The sequence below is a fragment of the Scomber scombrus genome, chromosome 9 (genome assembly GCF_963691925.1).
Source record: "Scomber scombrus chromosome 9, fScoSco1.1, whole genome shotgun sequence".
Taxonomy (NCBI): domain Eukaryota; kingdom Metazoa; phylum Chordata; class Actinopteri; order Scombriformes; family Scombridae; genus Scomber; species Scomber scombrus.
This window is the reverse complement of record NC_084978.1, coordinates 15,483,845-15,508,184: the sequence shown is the minus strand read 5'-3', so window position 1 is coordinate 15,508,184 and position 24,340 is coordinate 15,483,845. Positions and strand designations below refer to the sequence as shown.

At 38.3% G+C, this 24,340-nt stretch overlaps 1 protein-coding gene across 1 annotated transcript; it reads right to left on the bottom strand.

Moving 5' to 3' along the window:
- Positions 1–24,037, bottom strand: klhl4 (kelch-like family member 4). Its single transcript, XM_062425185.1, has 11 exons — positions 23,577–24,037; positions 14,825–14,992; positions 13,466–13,602; positions 12,830–13,026; positions 8,202–8,414; positions 6,270–6,456; positions 5,957–6,181; positions 4,266–4,428; positions 2,762–2,974; positions 1,778–1,949; positions 1–1,415 (listed from the first exon to the last, which is right to left on the bottom strand). Exons 1-11 carry the CDS (start codon positions 24,035–24,037, stop codon positions 1,356–1,358), a joined length of 2,196 nt encoding a protein of 731 aa, XP_062281169.1. The 3' UTR covers positions 1–1,355.
- Between the last annotated feature and the right edge of the window lie 303 nt (positions 24,038–24,340).

The following is a 24,340-nucleotide window of genomic DNA, read 5'->3' as shown; positions in this document are numbered from 1 at the left end:
CATTTTATTTATTCATAGGTTTGCATGCTGTACAAAATCAGGATAAAAACTTAAAAAGTAACATTTGGCCCCCAAAACTTGTTATAATTACAGTTACAAATTGTTCTCATTGTGAACAACTTACCTATGTTTTACTTTTAAGAGCAGAACAACCAACTACAAATCTAAAACTTGTAATCAAAGTCAGATCAGTGCAGTGTTGTGGAAATCAAGTCTTCCAGTGCTTCACATAAAAATGTAAAACAGTACTTGAAATTCTCTCACAAACTTAGATAATTGGTTTGGGTGTAGCTGGTGTCACCTGGCCACCATTTGCCATTTCATCTGGGTTAATCCAATGCTTATATTTTGTCAGTGAAGATCATCTACATGACCCAGAAGGCATTATATACAGAACAGACAGTTAACTTGCGATATATTATCATATAAATCAAATAAAACATTCGCTCAGCTAGCACGCCCAGAAATAAAGACAAAAGAATAATAACTGTTGTCACCAGAGTATACTGGTTTAGGCATGGTTCATCCACACAAATGTAGTTTCAGAAAGTTCACAAAAATCTGTACAGCAATGTGAAATATCAATATGATATATTTTCGGTATTCACAATTTTGTAAACTTTTATTAAATGCGTAACCAGACTTCTAAGACAAGCTAATAACTTTGGTGTTCTGTAGCTACAGGCTCAATAAAAAAGAACTAAAAACACAATATTCAGCGAAAAAGTTTGATTTCCTTTTTTTTTCTGCAATTCAGCCAGTGTTCACAGTGGTCCTTTTTGTTTAAGAGTCTGTTCAAACCACTCACTTAGGAAAGACACTGATACATAGTTACATCTATGCATTATAACATTTTTATTTGAGTGGCTGTAAAGGGAAATATAAACCCAAAAATATACTGTTTGTGATGGCACTGATAGGAAATGTTATTGTATAAATGTAAACTAACCTGCAGTTAGGCTTACTTGATCAAAACTTGTAAATCTATATCTTTCAGACGTACACAGAACTTTTCATGAATCTAGTATAACAAACCAGTACAACAAAGGCTTGGCACTGATTTCTTACAGCTTAGCCAAGTCTGGGAAAATTCTTGATCGGTTGAGAATGTGGAGAATGCGCCTCGCATTCCAGTTTCTGAATGCGAGTCCTCCCCAGTGGGCCGATGTGTGCACTAATGATAGAAACAATGGTTTATGGGCAAAGCTCTGTCTGTGTTTTCCTCAGAAAAATCTGGAGGAAGAAAAAAAAAATCATGACTCTCGAAGGATGTGTCCTTGATCTGTTGTTTTGTTTGTCCACTCTTCTTGCTACTTCTTCTCATTTCTTTCCCGTGCTGTCGTGAGACAAAACGCTCAAGGCAATTTCACCACCACCACGCAGGCACCTGCCCTGCCAATGTTGAGAGGGACCTCCTACAGAGAGACAGAGAGGTTAACATGCAGCTTCTCATCTGAGGTTGTCTTCAAAAAAATCCCATTTGACTTCATGCAGATAAGAGGGTTGCAGTGGCAAGATTGGAAAAACGTGTTGCAAAAAAATAAAAGCAAGCTACATGTTTGATATGATTCAGTGACTTCAGCGGATAAATGATCCCAAAGGGTGTGACATGGTCTGCCAAAAGCAAACAGTTCCTTAAAAATGTAACCAAAGTTCCCTAAAATATAATTGGCATTATAATATTTTTACTAATATCCAAGAATATATCAAGTGTACCATATTTTGTAATGTGATGGAATAATACTCATAATTAACGAGTTTTAGTTTATGTAATTACCTCAGTCCACTCATTGTTCTGTGCATCGTAGGACTCGACGGTGTTCAGATATGACTGGCCATCATATCCACCCACAGCATACAGCCTGTCACCCAGCAGGCAAACACCCACTGCATCGCGGGGAACACTAAGGGAGGACACAGTGGTCCATGTGTCTGTCTTTGGGTCATACCTGAAATTACAACATATGGTCAAATTATTGTTTTTGCAATATGGTACTGTATCATTGTCATCGCTGGGATGAAGGGTGGAAAGACTTTTGCAAAAATATATGTATTCAATAAGCCTAAATCTCCAACACCCCACAGCACCCCATCCCCACTAATAGAGACATCCTTATGTTTGTCCTTTTTAATCACAGATGTCTGAATGGTCACTAATTGGAACTACTTTTTAGCACAGAGAGAGAACCAAATTGAAACTCGAAAAGCAAAATGCAAAATGCAGAATTGGTTCATAAAACAGCATATAGTAAGGTAATACATATACCAATATATAAATGCTGTGTGCCAACTTAAAAGGATTATTCGTAAAAACTTGTGTCACTCTCAAAGTAATGGCATCAAGTCGCATTTTAACATTATTGCATCAATCATAGAATCCCTACTTTAATTCACAAATAATGGGAAATGTAAAGGATTAGGCTTATTATATAAAAAGAGGTGTTTTTGTAAGCAGTGGATTAAAACTGAAGGTGTCATTATAACCTACATCACATTATGCTCAGATAAAGGAGGATATTGTGGCCACCAGATGGTGCCAGACACTATGAAATAAAAGAATCAGTGGAAACTATGATCTCATCTGTTGAGTATCATGTAGTATAGTGCAGGCACATCTCAAAATGAAGGAACAGGGTGGGGGTTATGAGGATTTTAACTCTCTTTTGTTCTTATGAGGCCCCACCTTGGATTGAATTCAAAACTGCACGACTACATTTTTTCTTGTTTGTGTCTTTTCTCCAAAGAATAAGAGTTTACTGACCTCTCGACACAGTCGGAGAGTCTAGAACAGTGGTTTGAGGCGGGGGCGTCGTGTCCGCCTACAGCATACAGGAAGTTGTTGTATGTCGCCACACCCACTCCTCCACGCCTCTTGGCCATGGGAGCACACATGCTCCACTTGTTGGTGTGCGGATCGAAGCATTCCATGGACCTCAGACATGAGCTGCCGTCCCGACCGCCTACCGCAAACAATCTGAGAAAATAAACAAAACGGGCTCAAAATCTCAAATTTTTTACACAGTGTACATACAGTACTGCTGCAGGAATAACTCATGTCAGTTGTCAGATGTTTGTTGAAATAGTGACAGGCCAGTGAGAATGTGACAGATTTTATAAGATACAGCATTGAGCAGTGGAGAGCATCTTTCAAAGGCCCTTTCCTTGAGAGTGTTCCCTCCCAGAAATATCATATCAGTGTTTTAAGTGCTTGTAGCTCAAAGGCCCGACAGCAAGAAAGTAGAGGCTAGGGAAACAGCTTCCTTGTTGTCTATTTTTGACCTAGATGCAGAAATAACTCAGCATCGACTTTAACACTGAATTCTAGATGTTGCCAAGCAGCAGCCTCTTCTCTTTTTCTGCACAGAAACATATTTAAATAAGGCTAAGCTGGTCTATTTCTTGCTTAATTTACTTTCAAATAGTGCAGTTAGGAATTTAATACATACAAATACATAAAGTGTCTTGCTTTTATGGAGTCTAGATTACAAAGTATAAATTATCACACTAATCAGGCCAGCCTCTGCTCTGAGCTGCTGGAATACTGCACTGACACATAGTAGTCTATCTCACACAGGCCACAAATGTTGACTCTGCATAGAAATAATGTTGTCAAACTAATTCACCACTAATACAGTTCTTCAGCTTTTCCTGGACCAGCACACTGCAAGTTACACAACCATGCCAATATTATTGTGCGCTCTGCTCCACGTTACGTATTACATTACTGCTGGGTGCTGACTATTTTCCAAAGCAAAGCATACGGTAGTGTTTTACATTCTTTCTTATTTTTCCATTTTCATTTATTTCTGTACTTTATGCTAATTAACTTGCAGGTTATTGAATATTATGGAGTGGCATAATATCTTTTTTACACTTTTATTTGTTTTGTTTTTTTGCCAAAGTGACATAAGAAGAGATCATTTATCTTAAGCAAAATAGAAAACATGCAGCAAGCCTGAATGTAAAGCTAAAACATGCCAGAATATGCAAGAATACTGGTACTGGTAATTTTCACATAGGAATATGCAACTTCAACATTTAAAGACAGGGCTGTTTCAAAATACTGGCATTCCTTTTGTTATTGTACATTGCCTGTACTTGTCTGCCCCCTCAGTGTCTGTCATGGTTTTACAGTTGCCACTGACCTCAGCTCAGGAACGAAACATAGTAGCAGAAGGACAATATACTTTGCCTAATCGTGTAATTTCGGCATTAGGCCATGTTTGGATCGTCGGTGTGATGAAAATATAGACAAGGCAACTTACTTTCCATTGAGTGCTGTGACTCCCATGGTGCTCCGTGGTGTTGACATACTGGCCACGTAGTTCCACTGTCTGGCTTGCGGGTCCCAGCGTTCCACTGTGTTGAGATAGCTCCAGCCATCGTGGCCTCCTACGGCATACATTGGGCCCTCCAGCACAGCAATACCTACACAGATTGATGCAAGAGGTACACGTTACCAGAATAACATGCTGTTTTTGAAATTATAACATTGATTGACTCATTATTACACTTATGTATTACCATTTGTACTTACCTATGTAAATGCAAAAGCAGAGTGCCAACTCTTATTTGTATAATGGTAAATGTTTTATATCAAAAGGGTGACTACAGCCCAAATATATTCAATACTTCCTTTAGGCTTATGAAACAAAGATACATTTATTTTTCAAATTCTCTTCACAAAGCATAATGTCAGGACAGTATAATGTAAACCACATGTTGGCAAATAATCAGTGAAAAGAGATTAAATGACATTTTAAAACTAAACTCTTTCCTTCAACAGTTCTTGGAAAGAGCTGAGGCAGAGGTACATTTCTCATTTTAGAGTTGGGCATGGAACACAGTGAGTCATGCAACTGACCAAATCTATTCAAACAGGAAGACTATAAAACAGCATTGTTATTCCTCATTCCCAAGTCACAGAGGAAAGCAATTTTTACCAGCAACAATGCAAAGGATGTTTTAACACAATGGGGTTTTATAATACCACCCTTATCCTTATTTCCTTTGGTGAGAGTTCAATTATTTGTGAGCAAGACCACATTCAGAGAACTCTGAATGACATAAATACTGAACTGTAAGACAGAGGCTATTCTTGAATTGGAGCTCTCCTATACTGAATGGAGGTTCTGAAATAAGAAAATAATACTTTTCTTTTGTCTTCTTCAAGAAATGTATTTTCTTGTTTTCACTCATAATGCACACAGCAGGAAATGCCTGGGCAGGGATACTGATACACATTAAGCGCAAATATATTCAGGCTTGAAATATGCACGCCACAAGCAAACCAGCAAGAGATATTTGCTACAGGAAACATCAAAGACAACACAGGTAATCTGTATAGTGTAATCTCCTGGGCATGCCAATACCTCTGACCACACCGGGTGAGTGAGCTGAATGCTTTGACAAGATCTCCCTGTTCTCCCAGACCTGTTTCAACTGTGAATCAAAATGCTTCTGATATGAGATTTATTGGGCAGGGAAGGGTAAGGAAGATCAGGGCCGGCACAGCCTGCCAATCTTTGATAGGGGAATGGGAAAATATCAAAGGTCTATCTCAAAAGACATGTGATTTTTTTAACAGCATGCCAGCTGTGACCCCTCTGAGCATGCATCCTACAATTTTGGGTGTTTTAATATCACCAGGAAGGCTGACCAATCTAAAACTCAAACCGTGAAATAGGTGAAAGAATTGTATTTTCTTGTCATCACACTTCATGTAATATTTGGAACTTTGAGAATAGTAATGGTTTTCTTTGTGGGAGATATGCTGCTCCAGAGGGTGTCAATGTGTTATTCTTAGTTTTGTCATGAATTTAAAAAAGAACAAATAGACGGATTCACTAATCTGCACTAAACAATGTTGTTATGTCTGCATCATTAGATTATTTATAAGTGTGTGACTTTCTTTTTAATAGAATAAATGGAGTTGGCAGACAATGTGAACACTCACCAAGTCCATGCCTGTGTGTTGACATGGGGGGCATGGTGGACCATACTTTGTTTACTGGATTGTAACACTCCACCATGTTGGACGTTTTGAGTCCATCTCTTCCTCCGACCACATACAACTTGTTGTCTATCACCGCCACGCCAAACTGCAGTCGGCGTCCGTTCATAACTCCAACTTGGACCCAAGTGTTAGTCCGCAGGTCGTACTTCTCTATGGTGGTGGAGCCTGCAACCACAGACACAGTAGGTATTACAATTTAAATTACATATTCACACACAATTGTATATGGATACGTACTATATATGGTCCATACCTTTGGTGGCATCCATCCCTCCTACTGCATAAAGTGCACCCACAGTGGATTTTCTAGGTTTGGTTCTTGGGCTCTGAAACATGGGACGTCGTTCAGGTAGAAGATGGTACTTCATGGCCTCCATTAGCAGCTTTTGGCATTCCAGGTCATCAGAGAACATCTTGTTGTTTTCCAGATCTGCGAGAAGCTGGATTTTAAAAAGTCCCATCAGTAGGCTACATCATAAGAAAGAATGCATTAAAATATAAATAAACGTATTTGGTTGATACAGTATTTATACAAATAACCTATGGAGGCATGCAAATGACCTTGGGAGGGATACTATGCAAGGCCTGATAATCTAAACCTGGTTTAATCTCATGTAAAATTACCTTGAGTTTAAATAACAGATAAACCAAAAAACAATGGAAATGTTTATCTGGAACAGACATACTCTGTGATTTTAGATATTTATGATCAAAGTCAAGTGAGGGCATTTTTATAACACACGTGGATCTTTAGATTGGATATAAGCAATTCTTAAAATATTATTATTTATTATGGTTTATGTTTGATGCTAAATATTTATGACCTTTTGCACCTGCTTGGAAAATACTTCAACTTCCATACAAAATTGAGCTTACACTGAAAACTGATGCAGCTGCTTTTCTAGAAGCTCATATTGAACTGTTTTTATTGACCCACCCATACATTTAATTTTCATGAATTATGTTTTGTATACATTTATTGGTGTTATAATGTCAGCAACACTTCTGTGCTTATCTTCATAGTTAGTACATAATAAAGTTGAGGTTTTGATGAATAAAATGATTCATTTCTGTTGTTTACCTGCTTCACAGCGAGCAGTACCTCTCAAACTGATGGATGAGAATACTTATGAATTAGTTCCTTTTTATTTTTTCATTCACAATAACATTGTCTTCATTGTTGTTTGTAAATAACAATAATATGGGTTCTCTTTTTTCCTACCACTATTCACCCAAAGTAAATTATAAAACTGACATGCAAAATAAGTTTTGGAAAGTAATCTACTAAGCAAAGTTAATGTTAAATAGGGAAATATTTTTGAACTCCAGACATGACAAACAATTGCTTATTTGTGTTTGGTTTTATGTAAATTAGGATGACACAATTCTAAAACAATGCTGCATCTCAGAAATATGATATTCATAAAACATGAGTTGCAGTGTTTAAAACAACAATAATTCAAACATAAGCAAGCTATTAATTTAATAATAATAGCCTCGTCCATTTAAAAACTGCTGATTTATCATTATGAGAGGAGAGTTATTTCGCTTCAGCCACAAATATAAACACAGTGATTATTGACATTGCAGTGGTCCATTGTCTTTCAATGGTCAGTTGAAATGCTGAGGTTGTACTGGGCAATTGTCCTACAGTAAATGTATGTGGTTTGAAGCTGAAACAATTACACAATTAATTTATAAGTATATTAATATAAATGTAAGTGTCAAATATTTTGATAATGAATTAACTGTTTCAGTCATTTTTCAAGCAAAAATACTAAACATTGCCTGCCTGGATCCAGCATCTTAACTGTAAAGATCTGCTATTTTACTTTGTCTCATTTGATTGTAAAATAAATATCTGTGGACTTTACACTGTTTTTCAGACAAAACAAGACATCTGAATGCATCATGCTAACCTCTGGGATATTAGTATAATAATGTTTTACTTTTTCCCTGACATTTTATAGACAAAATGACTGAATTCCTATATAAATATGCAGAGACAAAAATGCATTATAAATCCAGCAGTTTGCACTCTTAACAGATTTAGTACGGGGAGAAATGACAGTTATTGTTGACACTGACTAGTACGTACGTACGTACGTACGTTACTAGTAAGGCAAATACACAATGTTAAATGTTTTTCTCTACCACCACCTGACCCCTTCATTCACTGTCTTACCTGGGGAGGCAGAAGAGGCAGTCGGATGTAGGCAAGAAGCACTCCGAGGTCTTGTTGTCGATGCTGGACATCATACCTCACCCACATCATTAAAGCCTGGAAGATGGTCTCTTCATCTGGAACGTTGATGTCATCGCTGGAGAGTAACTTAACAATCTCAGCAGTGGGGAGCAGCAGGAACTCCTGGTTCTGAATGACCTCCAGGAAGTGTTCCTGGAACATAGAGGAGACGTGGAGGAGGCAGATAATCATCAGTCATTAGCCGAGGAGTATGCTTGGTGCATGGAGGTGTGTGTGTGTGGGTTTTCTATACCAATAAGGTTCAAATGGCCAAAAAGCACAGAGGGAGGTGAAAAAAATTAGTGAAAGCACAATTCCAGTTCGAGGTCTCCATCTATTGTCTCCTAGACTCCTACATCACTGAAAACAACAGTGAAATACTCTCTATTTCTCAATTTTTTTCGATGAACAGATGAAACTGTCATCTGTTAAGCTCATTAAATAAAATGATCCACACAACAGCAGGCTACAAATCAATCTGGCATAAAACATCTCCAAAAAAAAATCTTCATCAGCTTATAAAGCATTTTTGCTGCTGCTCATACATGACACCATTAAGCTTTTATAAGCGTATTAATGAGAAACAGAGGGGCACAGCACACCAGCATTAACATCACACCAATGCGGTGTCCAGCTCTTAATTTTGTGGTAGCTGTTCTCTATTGCCTTCCTAAAGATTGATCTTCCATTTACTGGCCACAAGCCCAGGCAATATTACAGCACTGCATGGCTACCTCTCAAGGACAATGTCTCTGGACACTTCCATTAGAGATAATGCTATATAAAACATCCTTTCTGCTTTACGCGTCTACAGTGTGTTATGTCCAACATTAAAACACATGAAAGACACAGATAACAGAACAACAACCATAATGGTGCCATATTTCCTTCATGAAAAAGACAACAGAGCATTCATTATTAAGCTGCCTGAATAATACTGGAGTTAGACTTGTTTAAGAGGTGCTCAAACACATCTAAAATGTCTTCTCATCAACTCTAAAAAGATAATAATTATTGTTATAGATTATAAATGCTTGTAAATTGAGTTTGAGCTCCGCAGACAACATTTTCTCTATGACATTCTAAGCATGGCTTGAACTGGATCAGACTATAAACCTGTTTATACCCCAACCCTTTTGGGGTACAATAAAGTGATGGCACGTTTTTTAGAAAAAGTAATGGTTTCTTTCTTGTCCTCGTGCCATATAGGCCATACTTGTGCAGCATTCAGAAATGTCTATTATTGCAGCAACTGTATTTTTTCAAAGTTATTTTTGGTCAAAGATTGTTATCCCTTACCAGGTTGCTTCTTGCCAATGTGCACAGATTGGAGGGTTTGACAATATCTGTATTGTATGATGCTTCTTTAATTACTTGATGATATGTTGGATGGTGCCCAGGTGGTTCAGAGACTGAAACAATGTTTTGTACATTTCACCTAATATCTGCTTTGCTATAACTTGATATTTTATATACTTTAGAAAGTTCTGGTCTAGTGCTGCATGATTACTCTAATCACAATTGCAATTGGGATGTCAGCCTGTGCAATTATATAACCACAAGAGAGATGTTTTACCACAAAAGAGACATTCAAATTTGATTTAGTTTAAATGTGTGCATGAAAACGTTTGGTCACCTATGCACCATGAGCGGAGATACCTTACAGACTGCACTCAGTCTCTGTGTAGTCAGTGAAGCGTGTGCAGTTAATGGTCACATGACTTGCCGGTGTGCAGACCACAGACCAGGTGCAAATGGATGGTAACGAGCAGCCAATGCTGAACTGGCAAAAAAAAAAACGCAACCTCTGTTAGTGATAATTTGGATTCAAGCTCAGTGACACTAAGCGGAAAGAGCTACTCTATAAAACATCTCAAATGAAAGTCCCTACATCACGCAGCAACACAACAAATTTATATCAGCACCTTAAACAGCACAAAGAAAAATATGAATGCATCGCAGTGAAAGCACTAACTAATAAAGAGACGACAACTTAAGGCTGAGGCATGTAAACAAAAGAAAAAAAAACGACTCCAAAACATAGACCTACTGCTTGGCAAAAGACATGATGCCCCTGTTCCCATTTAGCAAAGAGGGATTTCAGAAAATGATCCAGAACTGAGGATCACACTGGTGATAATATAACCTTGGGCTTGAAAGAGGCATTGCCTGCATGTGTGAGGAGTGTCAGGTCGTTATCACAACAGATAACTGCATTAACATTGTGAAAGCGGTGGAGCTTAATCAATGGACATAAACTTCCCTTTGCTATTGGTAAGTTAGATTCTAAAAATCATCAATAATTATACCATGAAACCATTTTGTCTATCATATCACAATCGCAATATTTTCCACAATATTTGCAATATGACTTTTTCACCAAATCATGCAGCCCTATTCTGGTCATTATAATTGAGTCTTTGCCTGAGGTTTCTTTAACTGACTGAGAGTCCTCTCTAAAGCAGGTGTATTATGTTGAAATCTGTGATTGTTCATTCTGAACCATTATTATTATGGTATGCACTGCAATAGACCACCCCACAAATTAGGTTGTTAAACTGAACTGAGTTTTGCCAAAGTGAAAGGGGCTGAATATTAAGGGGCAAACAGCATATTCCATTTTTCTTTTAAATATTGTCTGGCGTAAAACTCCCATAACTTAATAGTAATGTATTAAAATTATTATTGTTGTAAATTAAAACATATATTGGAAAATATTAATGTATTCATTGTAATATCCGTTTTCAAGACACTGTATGCATGCCATATTCTCATTAGGGGCCCCACCAAAGGTCTGCTGAATAACTCTTCTTCTGGTGAATAACATTGACCAATCCAGAGGTCATTGTGAACTGGCGGCAAAACAATTGTAAAACAAAACAAGCACACCATTGATCATCAACTCTCAACAAATTATAGTGTCTTGCTCCGATCTATTATGAGAGCAGGTTTTAAGAGCTTAACACAGAAAGCCTTAATGAAATGAGGGACATCTATTGATCCATCTTGGTAATAGTGACAGAAAAATCCCATCCAACTCTCTGATGTTGCTTTAGACCAATTATTTTTAATTACCAGTCTGACAACAAAATTGAAAGCTCAGCCCAGTTTGTTTCATAACACTTTAAAAGGATGTGTGTTCAGATGTTGGCAAACTCATTGGTGGGGTAAACTGCTTGGAAAACAAGATCAGCAGGAGGGGACACTAATTGATTTAGCCACTGCAAAGGAGCAATTGTGTAATAACAATGTTTTCTGGGGAGGAGGAACACTGATGTTTAATCAGAGAGCAACTGGAAGGATTAATTTTTTTTTTTACCATGTATTTTACAGAAACTAATAACTATATCTTGGGGGGGGGGTTTAAACTGGGATTAATTCATCAAATCTAAATCACATAATATTTATTGAGATATGTGAGATATACTTTTTGCAGCTAGAAAGAAATACTGGAATCCCAAACAATAAAACATTCTTTTTTATGCACTGCAACACAAAAAGAGCAACTCTTTCATAATGGAAAAGGATGTTAGAGGCCGATCGTGGCTGCCGTGCTCAACCAGGAAACACAAGCTTATCAAAACACAACTTGCTCCACTCAAAACCCAGAGGATAGACTTCCAGGAAGCCCACAGCTCTTGCTGCTCATTACTGAAGTGATTGAACAGGAAGTTGGCCCTCTTGTGCAGTTTGATGATTAGATTAACCTCATGGTCCTGGACGCGGCCTATGTAAACAGGCTGAGCAGATGTCCTTTAGGAGATAACGCTTGCCTCGTGCTGTCACTTCTGCATGGCCAGCAAGACATTATCTGACAAACATGTGCATGAATCTTAATCCAATGCAAATATTTCTCTCAGAAATATACAGATATCGCAATTTCACAAGTCAGGCAGTGCACTAATCAGTGTGCAGCTACATGGTATCTCTTACTGACAGCCACATTACCAAATTAGATAAAGTGAAACCATGAAACTATTCGATTTCTATTCAAATTTGCATGTCACCCATTTCTTTGCTGAAATTAGATGATATAAATAACACCAACAGTTTAATTGTTTACAGGTTATGACAGGTTATTTGAATTAACAAACCTCAAAGCAGAGGATGGTCGCAAGTAATCAAATGTTTTATGTACAGTATAGCCTAAATAGTATTTACTTAATATGCTGAATTGATATGATTTCATTTTTTTACCTGACTATTTTACAAGGTATGTGAGGAAAAATCTGAAATGGGTAAAAAAGGTTGTATGTTTTTCTTTAAAAAACAAGAATTACTGTGTAAATCATATCTGTACTTTATTTTATGTAAGACAGAGTTAATTTGATCCACTACACTCTGGGCTGCCTTTAATGTGAATTTACATAGTGGTAATTGAATTTTTTATATAAATATATATATAAATTTATAACACTCCTGTTAATGTTATAGCTTGCATTACTTCAACTGCCCTTGTGTGTTCAAGCAATGAAGACTCACTTTGAGTGTACAATCCCTTATTACAAAATAAATTATTTAGCCCACCTGGCCATATAAGTGTGGTCTAGTTCTATTTGCCTTCCTACCATAGTGTAGTTATGAGCCACATTGAGCAGGTCCACACAGCCCTGGGCATCTGCAAAGGAGCGTATTCCCAGGCAATTGGAGGGATGAAGCTGCTTCATCAGGAAGTTACAGCAGACCTGGATGACTTGTGAAAGCTGGAGGAGGCAAGCCGCTGCCAATAAACTCTCTATGGTCTCCTCTTTCAGCTCAAGGACACCTGCAATGTAAGGACAAATGTGATACATTGTATATGTGACGACAATGATGACAAACATAAAGGCAGCTACAGTATTTTGTTCAAAATTTCACCTAAATGACTTAGTATTTGCAGTAAAATGGACCAACATGTTAAAGGCACAGGTATGCATAGTTCAGAGTGTAGTAAAACATATTTGATATCATGCCACCATCACTATGTTGCTTTACCCTATTTTACACTTTAAATACTGTGGAAATGAATATTCTGATTCAAACATGTGGTAGGAGATTTATCAAAGGGGAATTGGCTAGTAAAGTAAAGCAATATTATATTAAAGTGATGCCCACTCTGTCAGCCAAGTGATATATTACCTTATTGGTCCATTTTAATTATGGTTGGATTGCAGAAGTCTCATAACTACTTTCAAGAGCTAGTGAATGTCTTTATGAGCACTCACCAGTGTAGGCAAAATGAACCAGGGATCTGAGGGCTTCTGGATCGACTCCCTCCATCTTAATTTCCTCTTGTTTTGCCTCTCTCACATCGCTGGTGAACATAGCAGCAAAATAGTCCGATACAGCACTCAGGACTAGTCTGTCAAATAAAAAATAAATGCAATGAATTCATGGTCTTGTACATTAGTTTTCATCTCTGTGGGAGATGTATATGCTGATAATTTTAAAGATTGTGTTTCAAATGTAGCTCTGCTTCACAAGAAGGGGTGTGTATCTACAATATTCTGTATCACATTGTACTGTAATTTCATGTACTACGGTTTCTCACAGTGATGAAATTATGTTTGTGTGCTTTTTAAATCATGCTAGGTCACTATGAGAGATACAGTACCTTCCTCCCACATTCTGTCATACACCTCATCTGTGTATGATGAATGAAATTATCCCACATACTTCGCATTGCTAATAGCTATAGAGGTCGGACTTGTAATTATGTTAACTCCTCTGTCTAGTTCACATAACACACCAGCTGATTCATGAAGGAAAGAAGAGATCATGTGGCATTACAGGGAAATGACATTGAGTAAAGTGACATAAAGCATTCCACATCCATATTTCCATAATCTAGAAAGTGTCAGATTTTTTTATTTTTTATATCTACACACACCCCACCCCCGCTTGAGGTGGCTGTGTCCTATGAGCATATAAAGCCACATTGAAACAAGCAGTAAGAGAGCTGTTCATTTCATCCAACTAGGTCAGTCACTGATAGGTTCTTTTCTCTCTGTGGAGCATTCTGATTTCTGTTTCATGATTCCGTCTGGATGAGCTAACAAAATATGCCGGTGGATAGACATAGAAGCACATGTTTTCAGTGAACACAGTGTTTCGCAGCATTCAGAGGATGCCATGTGATCTGCTCAATTCAGCCATTCAGCTGAAGGATAGATTCCCAAATATTGACACCTCCATGCGGAGGATCACTGTGTTCTTCCATGTATCAAATGTAATGTGGCGATGAGAAAGGGCAGATGTGTAATTAGATCACAGCAGTGTACATTATTTAGATACAGACCAGTGAACAGTGTTTCATGGGTTTGCTTATATATCTGGTCAACTGGCACCTGAAAATCTTGCTTTAAATTTTGAGAGAATATTTGATTATTGCTCAAACGGATCTGACTGATGTGTTGATGATGATATATATTTCAGCATACAAACTGTGGTCCAGACCACAGCCTGAAAAATACCCGCATTGACAACTTAATGAAGTGAATCCAGATGAGCTGCTGTATCTCTTAACTAAAGCAGATACAGGTGTAATTAATTCAATGAAAGCAGGCGGCAGCACAAACACCAACCTGTGAGCTGGTATCTTATGATCCCCTGCTATCAAGAGGACATCACACAGCTGCTTGTGCTGGAGGTACGTCTCCATCTTACGGAAAGTCTGTTCTGCATGATTTGTTGCTTGAAAAAACTCATCGGAGGAGTTGGTAGTCATTCTGGAAAAGGTGCTCAGAGCCAACCTGAGGAAGACAAACAAGAGGGGAGAAAAAGAAAAGATGTGATGTGTCCAAAAAATGAACAACTACATATTAGCTGTCTGTGCTTTTTTGATTGAAATTTAACTTTTCCACGCTCTGAACATTTGGGCATTGCACCAGGAACAATTAACTGGTGCAGATGGTTTAGTCTCTTCTAAATTAATTGATCACAAAACTACATAAAGTTGTTTTGCAATAGGTGAGTCCAAACGGCTAGTTCCCAGTCTGAAAAGTGAAGCCAATGGGGAAGTGCCTTAAACCTGTATTCTGTCTAATGACCAGCAGAGGGTGACTCCACTGGTTGCAAAATGAAGTCTGACTGTATATAAGTCTATGAGAAAATTAACTTACTTCTCAATTGATATATTACCCCAGTATATGCTTTCTAATGAGTTTATGATCTCAATCACTAATTTCAAGTCTTCTTCAATACATCATGATGTTTGTAAATTATAGACCATATCGAGTAAAATAGGGTATGCTTTAGAGCGTGGTTATGCTACCACAGCGACAACATCAGCTATGTAACGTAACCATGGCGTAACCCCATAGTACAGGCGTAGCTGTCGCTATTTTTGAGTTAATTGTAACACTTTGGTCACCTAAAAATGTCTTGTTCAGCATTTGGCCGTGATAAAAGGCTATTCAGTTTTTCTGGTACAGGTACATTTTGTTTTAAGTGGTTTTTAGCCTGATTTTTGCTGGTGAAAATTAGCAATAGCATTAGTGCTATCCCAGCTAGCAGCTAGTGCTGGAGTCAGCTCCACCCTCTCAAAATATGGTAACTTCTGACTCCAAAAATCAAAGATGGCCATGGCCAAATCGCTAAATTTGGGTCCTCAAAAACAAAGATGATCTCTAACATCTAACCTGTTTCAAAACTTTCTCTGTTCAAAACCGCAGTCCACCAGCTAATGGGTAATGTCATGGTGATAACGTCCATATTTTCTTACAGTGAATTGGGTTTGTCCCATACTATTAAGTTTGGACATAGACATGTACAGAATACTAAACTGAATACTATTTACAGAGCATGACTCAAAACATATAAGAAATGTGAAATAAACAAGCAAATTTAATTTATGGAGACAAATTTACAAAACAATTTAATTAATTTCTCTTACAGTTTCGCCTCTATGTACATTATGTATGAAATGAAAAAAATAAATGAAAAAGCTGTACACACAGAGATAAGCAACAAATTATTGAGGACATAATAGGGCTTATTTGGACACATGGCACTCTTGAATCCTGTACTCCCTACAGTGCATCTGCATCTTTCTTGTCACTATAAGCTGAAATTAAAACTGTTCTGGACTAAACTCCATACATAAGTGGATAACTAAGCACTGCAGTCCAATGGGAGGAGCAGCGCCATGATCTATGCAACAGCCTTCCATACAGACTCTGCCTCTGCTTGTATGTGTGCATGCCTTTGTGTGTGTCTGCGTATCTGTGTCTGCACGTGTGTTTCCCAAAGACAAGGACATAACAAGTGAACAAGCCTGTTCCTCATTGCATTGTGGTGAGGCTGAGTCTTTGTCCCCACAGGCTGCTAGATTACATGCTGTTTTAGAGGCTTCCAAGTAATCCCTCAGACGCGTGGCAAATAATGCAGCCCAGTCACTTTGGTGTCCTTCACAGAGCAAGTCCACTCATTGACATTTAGGGTTGTTTGTTACGCTACATAAACAGACTGAAACCGTCTCTCTGAGGGAATTTACGGTCATCACATTGTTTTTCTACTGTGTAAAGACTGATAGCGCTCAAGAAAAAATGTCACTGCTATTTAAAGCAACACTTTATATCCTCACTCATTACCACTCGTGCTGATATGAGAGCAGCATAAATGTGTACATTAACAGATATGTCAATACAAATGAACTGAAAACCCTGTAATGCTTGACAGCCCAATGTATTGGCTTACACTAAGATTGATAATGCAAGGAGGATGTAGGGGGGGGGGGTGGCTCTTATTGATGCCCTGATTAACACACTATTATAAAGTTTTTAGCCGAGTGTGTGACTTTTTCCTCTTTGATTACCAGGAGCACCAATATTTTCTCTCTGGGAATTGTTTACATTGCACTCTGGTCACCGCAGTATCCTATAGTCTAATCTTTATCAGGAGACTTTTTGCTAAATGCAAGTGTAATTTATTGCCCTGTCACAATAATTCCCCACTGACTCTGGAGTCTTGGAGAGGAACACCAAACAAGACTGAATAAGCAATGGAGCCATAAAACTGAGATGCATTGCCTTTGTATTGGCTCCAAGGCATGCTGTAGGGATTTTTCATGCCTACCAATCTCTTCGACACTAATTGCTTTGGTATCACATTCTGGGGAACAGTAAATTTCTCGGAGGAGTATATTTCGCTTTCAGTAGTGGGTTAGATCATAAGAGGTATAGCCCAATTTTATTGAGGCACTAAAGCCCCAGAACACCTTACTCCGAAGAAACTGCTGTAGGGACAGTGTTGTACATCATATTACTAAGCAATTCACAGAGACTCACCACTCTAACAGGACCTTGTATAGATTTCTTTTGTGCTCTACAAACTGTTATTTTAAATATGCCAACTTGCATTCTTATAACTGTGAGAAAGTAAATTGGTCTAATTAGTCTAATAGAACAGAATACTAAAAAACAGCAGGGGTTTTTATTTCCATCCCAAATAATCCCACTGTACACATCAGGTTTATTTTAGTGACAACATATGACCTGAAGTTTTATCATGCTTTTTTTTCTCTTCAAACCTATCCAAAATGATTGCATCATAATGTGACTATTTGAATCTGAAAAAAGACCATAAAAAATGCTAAACAGGTGAAGCACAGGCAATGAGGTGTTTCCTTATGTTGTTACAAATGGAGGAACCTGTGTTATGGAAACTCCATATGCTTTTTTTAGCACAAGATACAGATATATAAGACACACAATATAAATACAGAGGAGTTATTTAAATGATCACATTTAATGTCCTCTCCTGTGTTCCGCCTGCTGTAATCAGTCTGACTTCACGCTGTGCCAAAACTGCCCTATTAGATAAATTGCTGAAAGATTCAAGATGTGCTTTTGTCAGCCCAGATTAGCCCCTAGCAGTAAAGGTTATGAGTCAGACGTGCTACTGAGGATCTCAGTCTTATTCCAACTAGTGTCAACTCCATCCCTCTACAAGAGGGAAAGTCGTGCCTCCCTGTGCCAAATGGGAAATGTCTCTTTCAAAATGGATTATAACAGCCATATCCCCATGAAGGCTGCTTAGTAGCTTCAGATCGGTTGAGAATCCAGCAATTCCTACAAAGCCTAATGCAGCATGTGCCAGGTCTATGTATTCCATGAGATCTTTATGCCTCTGTACTTTGACAGTCAATACACTGGCATCCAACTTTGTGTAGAGAGAAATATATACAGTGACTGTAATAACTTGAGCCAGCAGTCAGACTGAGATAGCTCTGCAGAGAAATAGATTTTCCTCTCTGCACTTTTTCTATCTCACCAAGACTCACAACTTACATTCTTCGTCTGATACCATAGTTATACCGGACATACATGCTTAATATTGATAATGATGGAGGAAATGTAGCTGCATACAGGAACCATGTCTTTTGAAATCGACTATAAATGTGGCCAGCAGGCCCTTTATGTTAGAGAGTGCAGTGGAAAATTGCTACAGCTATTAACAGAAATGAAATATTGCCTTCTGATAGCTTTTACCAAAACCGCACACGTTGTAAAGAAGAAGCATGGTGGAGAAGTCATGTCAGCATAATGCCTGTAAACAGATAATGAACATCTCAGGTGGGATACTGATTCCAATTTTAATATTAACAAACTACGTCAACAGAAGTTACATTTTGCTGAGTGAAAATGTAAAATGAAGTCAAAATATCTGTGAGTTTACAATGAAATTCTGCATAACTAATTTGTGCACCTATGTGAGATATTTTTTTGAAGCCACTGAGGAATACTGTGCCAGAAAATGTATATATTTGAAAATAGAGATTTCACTTTTTCTGTTGTTAAGCACAGCATATTAGCAGTGGAACTGATTAAAAACAAAACCAGTGGTAAAGTAAATTATTATTATTTCCTTTTCTTGTTCATGGATGAACTACAATTACATGGCTCTGCATCTATATATTATAAAGGTTGGGTGTCCCATAAGTGAAAAATGTGCAGATCTTAGCAGAACTGGTTTGCTGATGGCATGTTATAGTGTATGAGACTGTCATCATTGTTGGATTGTCCATAATTTATTTACATCAGATGTGAGTGTGTAAACAATTCAATTTACATTATTACAGTGGTGTGTCTTGTGTCCTTTCTGTATATATAAGAGGTTTATAGATATTCGTGTATATTAAATATTAAGATCATATATGCATTTTCAACCTATCTAGATGAATGTAGTTAAGGGTTAGAAGGTTAAATATTTTTCCTGTAGTTGATGGGACCCTAAAATTAATATCTCAAAACAAACACATACGTTTAAAAAATTCATACTGTCTGCAGACCTGTAAACATGGTGTTGTAATACTGTTCGTGGTATATGGTCATCTTTACATTTCCCCCAAATCACGTCATAGGTCTTATATTTTATATTCCAAATACTATGGAAAGACTTACTAAATATCTTGTAAAACACCTTCCTCCAGGTCTGATTGAGCCACATTTTCAGCTTGATCATAGTTACCCACGCCCATATGATTCTTTTATCAATGCAAATTACTGAATGTGGTGCCTCAGGACACCATTGAACTAAGTCATGGCCTCTACTAATAGTACCCATGTAAAATTCATGAAAAGCCAAAGTCAGGGATTATTTTCTTTGAATTAGGGCCATTTCGGGGGAAAAATGACTGATTGAACGGAAATGAGAGAATGTGTCCAGTATATAATGCTTCCATATCTCTTCCTGCCACTGTTCAAAGCCTTTTGCAAAAGAAGTAAAAGGGACTAATACAAATTCTGGCTTGATCTTCAGCTTCCATCTAAGATGGCCTTGTTGTATACAGAATGATGATTTGGCGATGATAAAAATCAAACATTCAGAATCAATTACATAATCATAAAATCTCCTTATCCGTGAGTATTTCATTTTGAAATACAACAAATATACTTTGTTTGGTAATTTACTACATCTTGGACGCGTTCGCTGGAAGTGTCACATACAGAGTGAGACCCTGTAAGCCTTGCACTGTTATGAGGCATCCAGCAAATATCTGAATTACTGCTGTTGACATGGGGGAGAGTTGGTGGTATTTCTTTTCTAAGGCGGTGGAGAGGGAATTGAGATATCATTCAAACTAACAGCCCGCTGACTCAAGCCTCCGTTAGTGTTTATGTCGGAGAGGTCAGGGTTTCCATTCCATTCAGGTTAACTTCTGTCATATATTCCCTGCCAACGGTAGGGAGAGGTTGTTCGGATGAGAATCATGAGGACAGAACAAATATAGTGTATAGATATGTTGGGCCATTAGAAGCAAGGGTGGGAAACAACAAGGTGTTATATCCTACTTGCTTCACTATGTTTGATCAAACAACTCTCTTAATATGTTTCAGTCAGTTGGATGAGGAAGATTAACAAAATTTACAAATTTCAGGAGAAAGTTAATAGAGCGAGAATAATTATGCCCATAGCACAGACCACAACATAAATGAGTCACTGACTTTATGAGTTATCTTCAATATTCATGGCACCCACGCACATTTTTAGAATGTGCTACAAAAACATAATTAACTACATGAAATAGAAAAATTTGAAAAACGTGTTTTATTAGCTCAATGTTGAGGATTCCGAGAACCTACTTGACATGTAAATACCAATAAACTATTGTGAAGATATACAATTACAATTTAAATTTATGAATTATCCTAATAAGTTTTCAAGTCAAGCAGAAACTAAATGGATGGTTTATCACACAATTTATTCCAAGAAGGTGCACCTACAAGTTGGCATGAGCTGTATTCACTGACACTGGCAGTTGGAGCCATTTGACAACAATCTTAAATATTAATAACAGAACTACGAAGCCAAATCATTGAAAAAATGGAAGACAATAATGGAACGAATTTCTTGTCGACATTGTGTGAATGAAACTAATCATTAAGGGACATATACCACAAAATGACTGACATATATTTTCCAGCTACAGAAGAATGTCTAAAACTTTTGTATTTTTCACATCCAGCAGAACTCATTTCTAGATTCAGCCTGAGGGATTGTGACAAATTATGTGTCAAGGATTTATGATGTGAGACGTAATAGGGCCACCCAGCTGGTGGAGTAAATGAATGTGCATATCTCAGTGACATCCACACATCTGCTTAGCTGGCGATGAATGTGCAAGCCATGATGTGTCACACAGTCAATGGCAACTTTATACATCTACAGATGCAGGTCCAAATATCATTTCCAGCAACTAGTCCTTCAGAGTCATTGAGTGACTGCTTTCCATTAAACACAATGTTGTTTCAAAAATAGCATTATACACACAACGATGTATGTCCCTGGTTATTGTTCTTATCCATGGGATTTTCACTACTGTGCCTGTTATTAAAACCATTGAAGAATCAGAGAACATTAATTCTTTGATTTAATGATTATATACAACAGATGCTGACAGGTTGATCAATTTATTTGTGTATAAGAAGGGAGTGACTGTCTGTCAATGTTCTTAATTATTCACTGCCATTTAGAATGGATGATATATTTCCTGTGTACATTGTTAATAGTTTGGGTGGGGAAAACAGGAATCAAAGCTATCAAAATGACTTTATATGTCAGATTATTTTGCTAATGATCAAATGCATGTATGCATAAATTACTACAATCAAGTAAAGGTAAGATATATTTCATAATCCAACAGAGCAGAACCATTTTAATATTCCAGTATTATTGTCAAAATATAATAGTTGCACTGTATTTTACATGGCCAGCATGAACTGAAGGTCCCCCTGAGAGCCAGAGTTACACATTTTCACTGTGAGGCACATCTTTTATGCATGTACTCTTCACACATAGGGACCCCCAAAACATGAACATCTGCCAATTATGCCAACACGGAGAGCCGAACGTCGAGCTGATTCCAAAATTTATCTTAACTCAGAATAATTCATGTTCTGTTCAGGCAGCCCAACCGTCCACTGCCCCTAGCAGTCATTTTATCCACATTGACACATTTTTGGCTGTAGGTAGAGAGTATGTATTTAGAAGTATCTGTTTAATCACAGTGATCGCTTTGTGAAACAAAGGGACAGGTTCACTTTCATTGTTCACTTCATCACCAGGTGCATGGAACAAAAGCGTGCAGGAATCAGCAAAGCCCACCAATCACCTTAGAATGTCACAGACAAGATAAAAGGAGACATGGTCTTTTCATCCTTGATGTGAGGTGCTCTTAGTCTTCAGCCAGACAGCACACACACACACACACACACACACACACACACACACACACACACACACACACACACACACACACACACACACACACACACACACACACACACACACACACACACATACATTGAAACCTGTTTACTTCCTAGATGAAGATGTAGGATCACAAGGAAGACAAGGGGAAAACACAACCCGGAAAGGCAGGAGTTGGGATTTATAGCTGGGGAAATATAGAAATATAATCTATAACCCTGACAGTTTTGCATCAGGGTTTGTATGACAAATTTTGGTAAAAAACAAATCAAATATCCTGTACCAGCCACTAGCTATGACAGCTTTTGGCTTATAAAGTGGTTGTAGTGGCAGTCTAGATAATTCATGTGATCGCACTGCTTTCTTTTCTATAGAGCCTGTGCGTGTTATGTGATGTAATGTTTTTTTTCCCGCCATACACTTTTAACTCTATGGAAGACTGCATTAGTGTTCTGTGTAAAAGCTAAATACTCTGAGGACTCAGGCAAAGGCATACTGTTCATGTAATCTGGAACACAACACAGACAAGGGAGCAGAAAAAGCCTTGGCTTTTGGTCCACTGAATAATTAAAAGGATGCTTTATTGGTTTATCCTGCCTAACATGCTGTGGACAATGAGAGTGAGCTGTCCCCAGGTGAGCCACAGTGGCAGCTGCCTAGACTGAGTAAATTAGAAAATCATAGCTGTGCAGATAATCTAATCTTTACCTAATTAAAGGATCTGCATGCAGAAGTGCACCGCAAATATTGAATGAAGTTGTGTGGTGGTAGCTGTACTCATACATATATACCTATATTTATTCTCAAAAATGTTGAAAACATGTTTTGAATATGGCCGATATGCAACATTTGCTGCTTAAAGCAGGGTTGGGCTTGTCTTTCCTCTATACAACAAAACAATCTTACTTTGAAACGTTGGGATGTTGCCTCAGGCACCAGACTTTGTTCATAAGATGAAGATTGTATTTAGCATCCATACTTTCACTATGATATCTGAGGGAACCATGTGTTCCCAAAATAGCATTCCATAATCTGGTTTCCGGTAACTGAACATATACTATGCAATGTGACTGATGTGGCACCACATAATCAATCTGTGTCTCTGAGATTTCATAACAGTCATACCTCTCTCTGGCCTCCACCTCTGCAGGTTCCTCTGTCCTGCTCTTCACATCTTCTTGGCCAGTGTTGGCTTCCACTTTTCTTGTAGTGCTGGGTGAGGAACTGCTCTTTGAAGATTCTTCGCTGACCTGGAGACCCTGGATGGTGTTCTGCTGATGGTGCCATGATTGATGACCCCCTCTGACATAGACAGGCGTGGGTCCTGGCGTGGGTGCCAAGATACTGTGGGCAGGACTGTTATTCTTCCGAAGTCCCCCTGCACCTCTTTCCCGTGAGTGACTCTTCAGCCGACCCTGGCCGGGGGTCCCTCTGTGGTCCAGGCCATCCTGCTGGATGTAGCCTCCCACCCCGCCAACGCCGCCGCCCCCACCTCCAGCTGAACCTTGGGATGAATGGCTGAACCAGCGCCAGCGGAGCCTGAGGATCTGCTTTACATCAAATTCCTTCTTCCCCGAAACAGACATCCTCCTCTGGGTTTGGAGACGAAGGCAATGGTACGTTGAGTACCCAAAAACATGGAGAGCAGAGCAGAAGAGCCTTGGTTTCAGTCCTCACTGACTACAATGTGCCTCCTCTTCCGTTATTGTCTCAACACTATCATGACCACCCCCTCCTCCTCCTATTACTCCTCCGTTGTTCTTTTAGTGGAGATGGAAAGCAGTCCTCTGCAGCTTTTGTTTCTGTGCCTGAGACTACTACCCTCCCTCCAACTATCCCCCTCTGTCTTTCTCTCTCTCTTTCCCTCCTGTGCTGCTGCTGTTTCTGTT

What these genes read in the sequence shown, in the direction of transcription:
- klhl4 (XM_062425185.1), bottom strand. Translation starts at nt 24,037, where the DNA reads ATGTCTGTTTCGGGGAAGAAGGAATTTGATGTAAAGCAGATCCTCAGG. An exon ending in GAGGTGGAGGCCAGAGAGAG is followed by an intron (nt 14,993 to 23,576) that starts GTATGACTGTTA and finishes TGTCTTCCTCAG; the next exon opens with GTTGGCTCTGAGCACCTTTT. An exon ending in TGGCTCATAACTACACTATG is followed by an intron (nt 8,415 to 12,829) that starts GTAGGAAGGCAA and finishes TCTATGTTCCAG; the next exon opens with GAACACTTCCTGGAGGTCAT.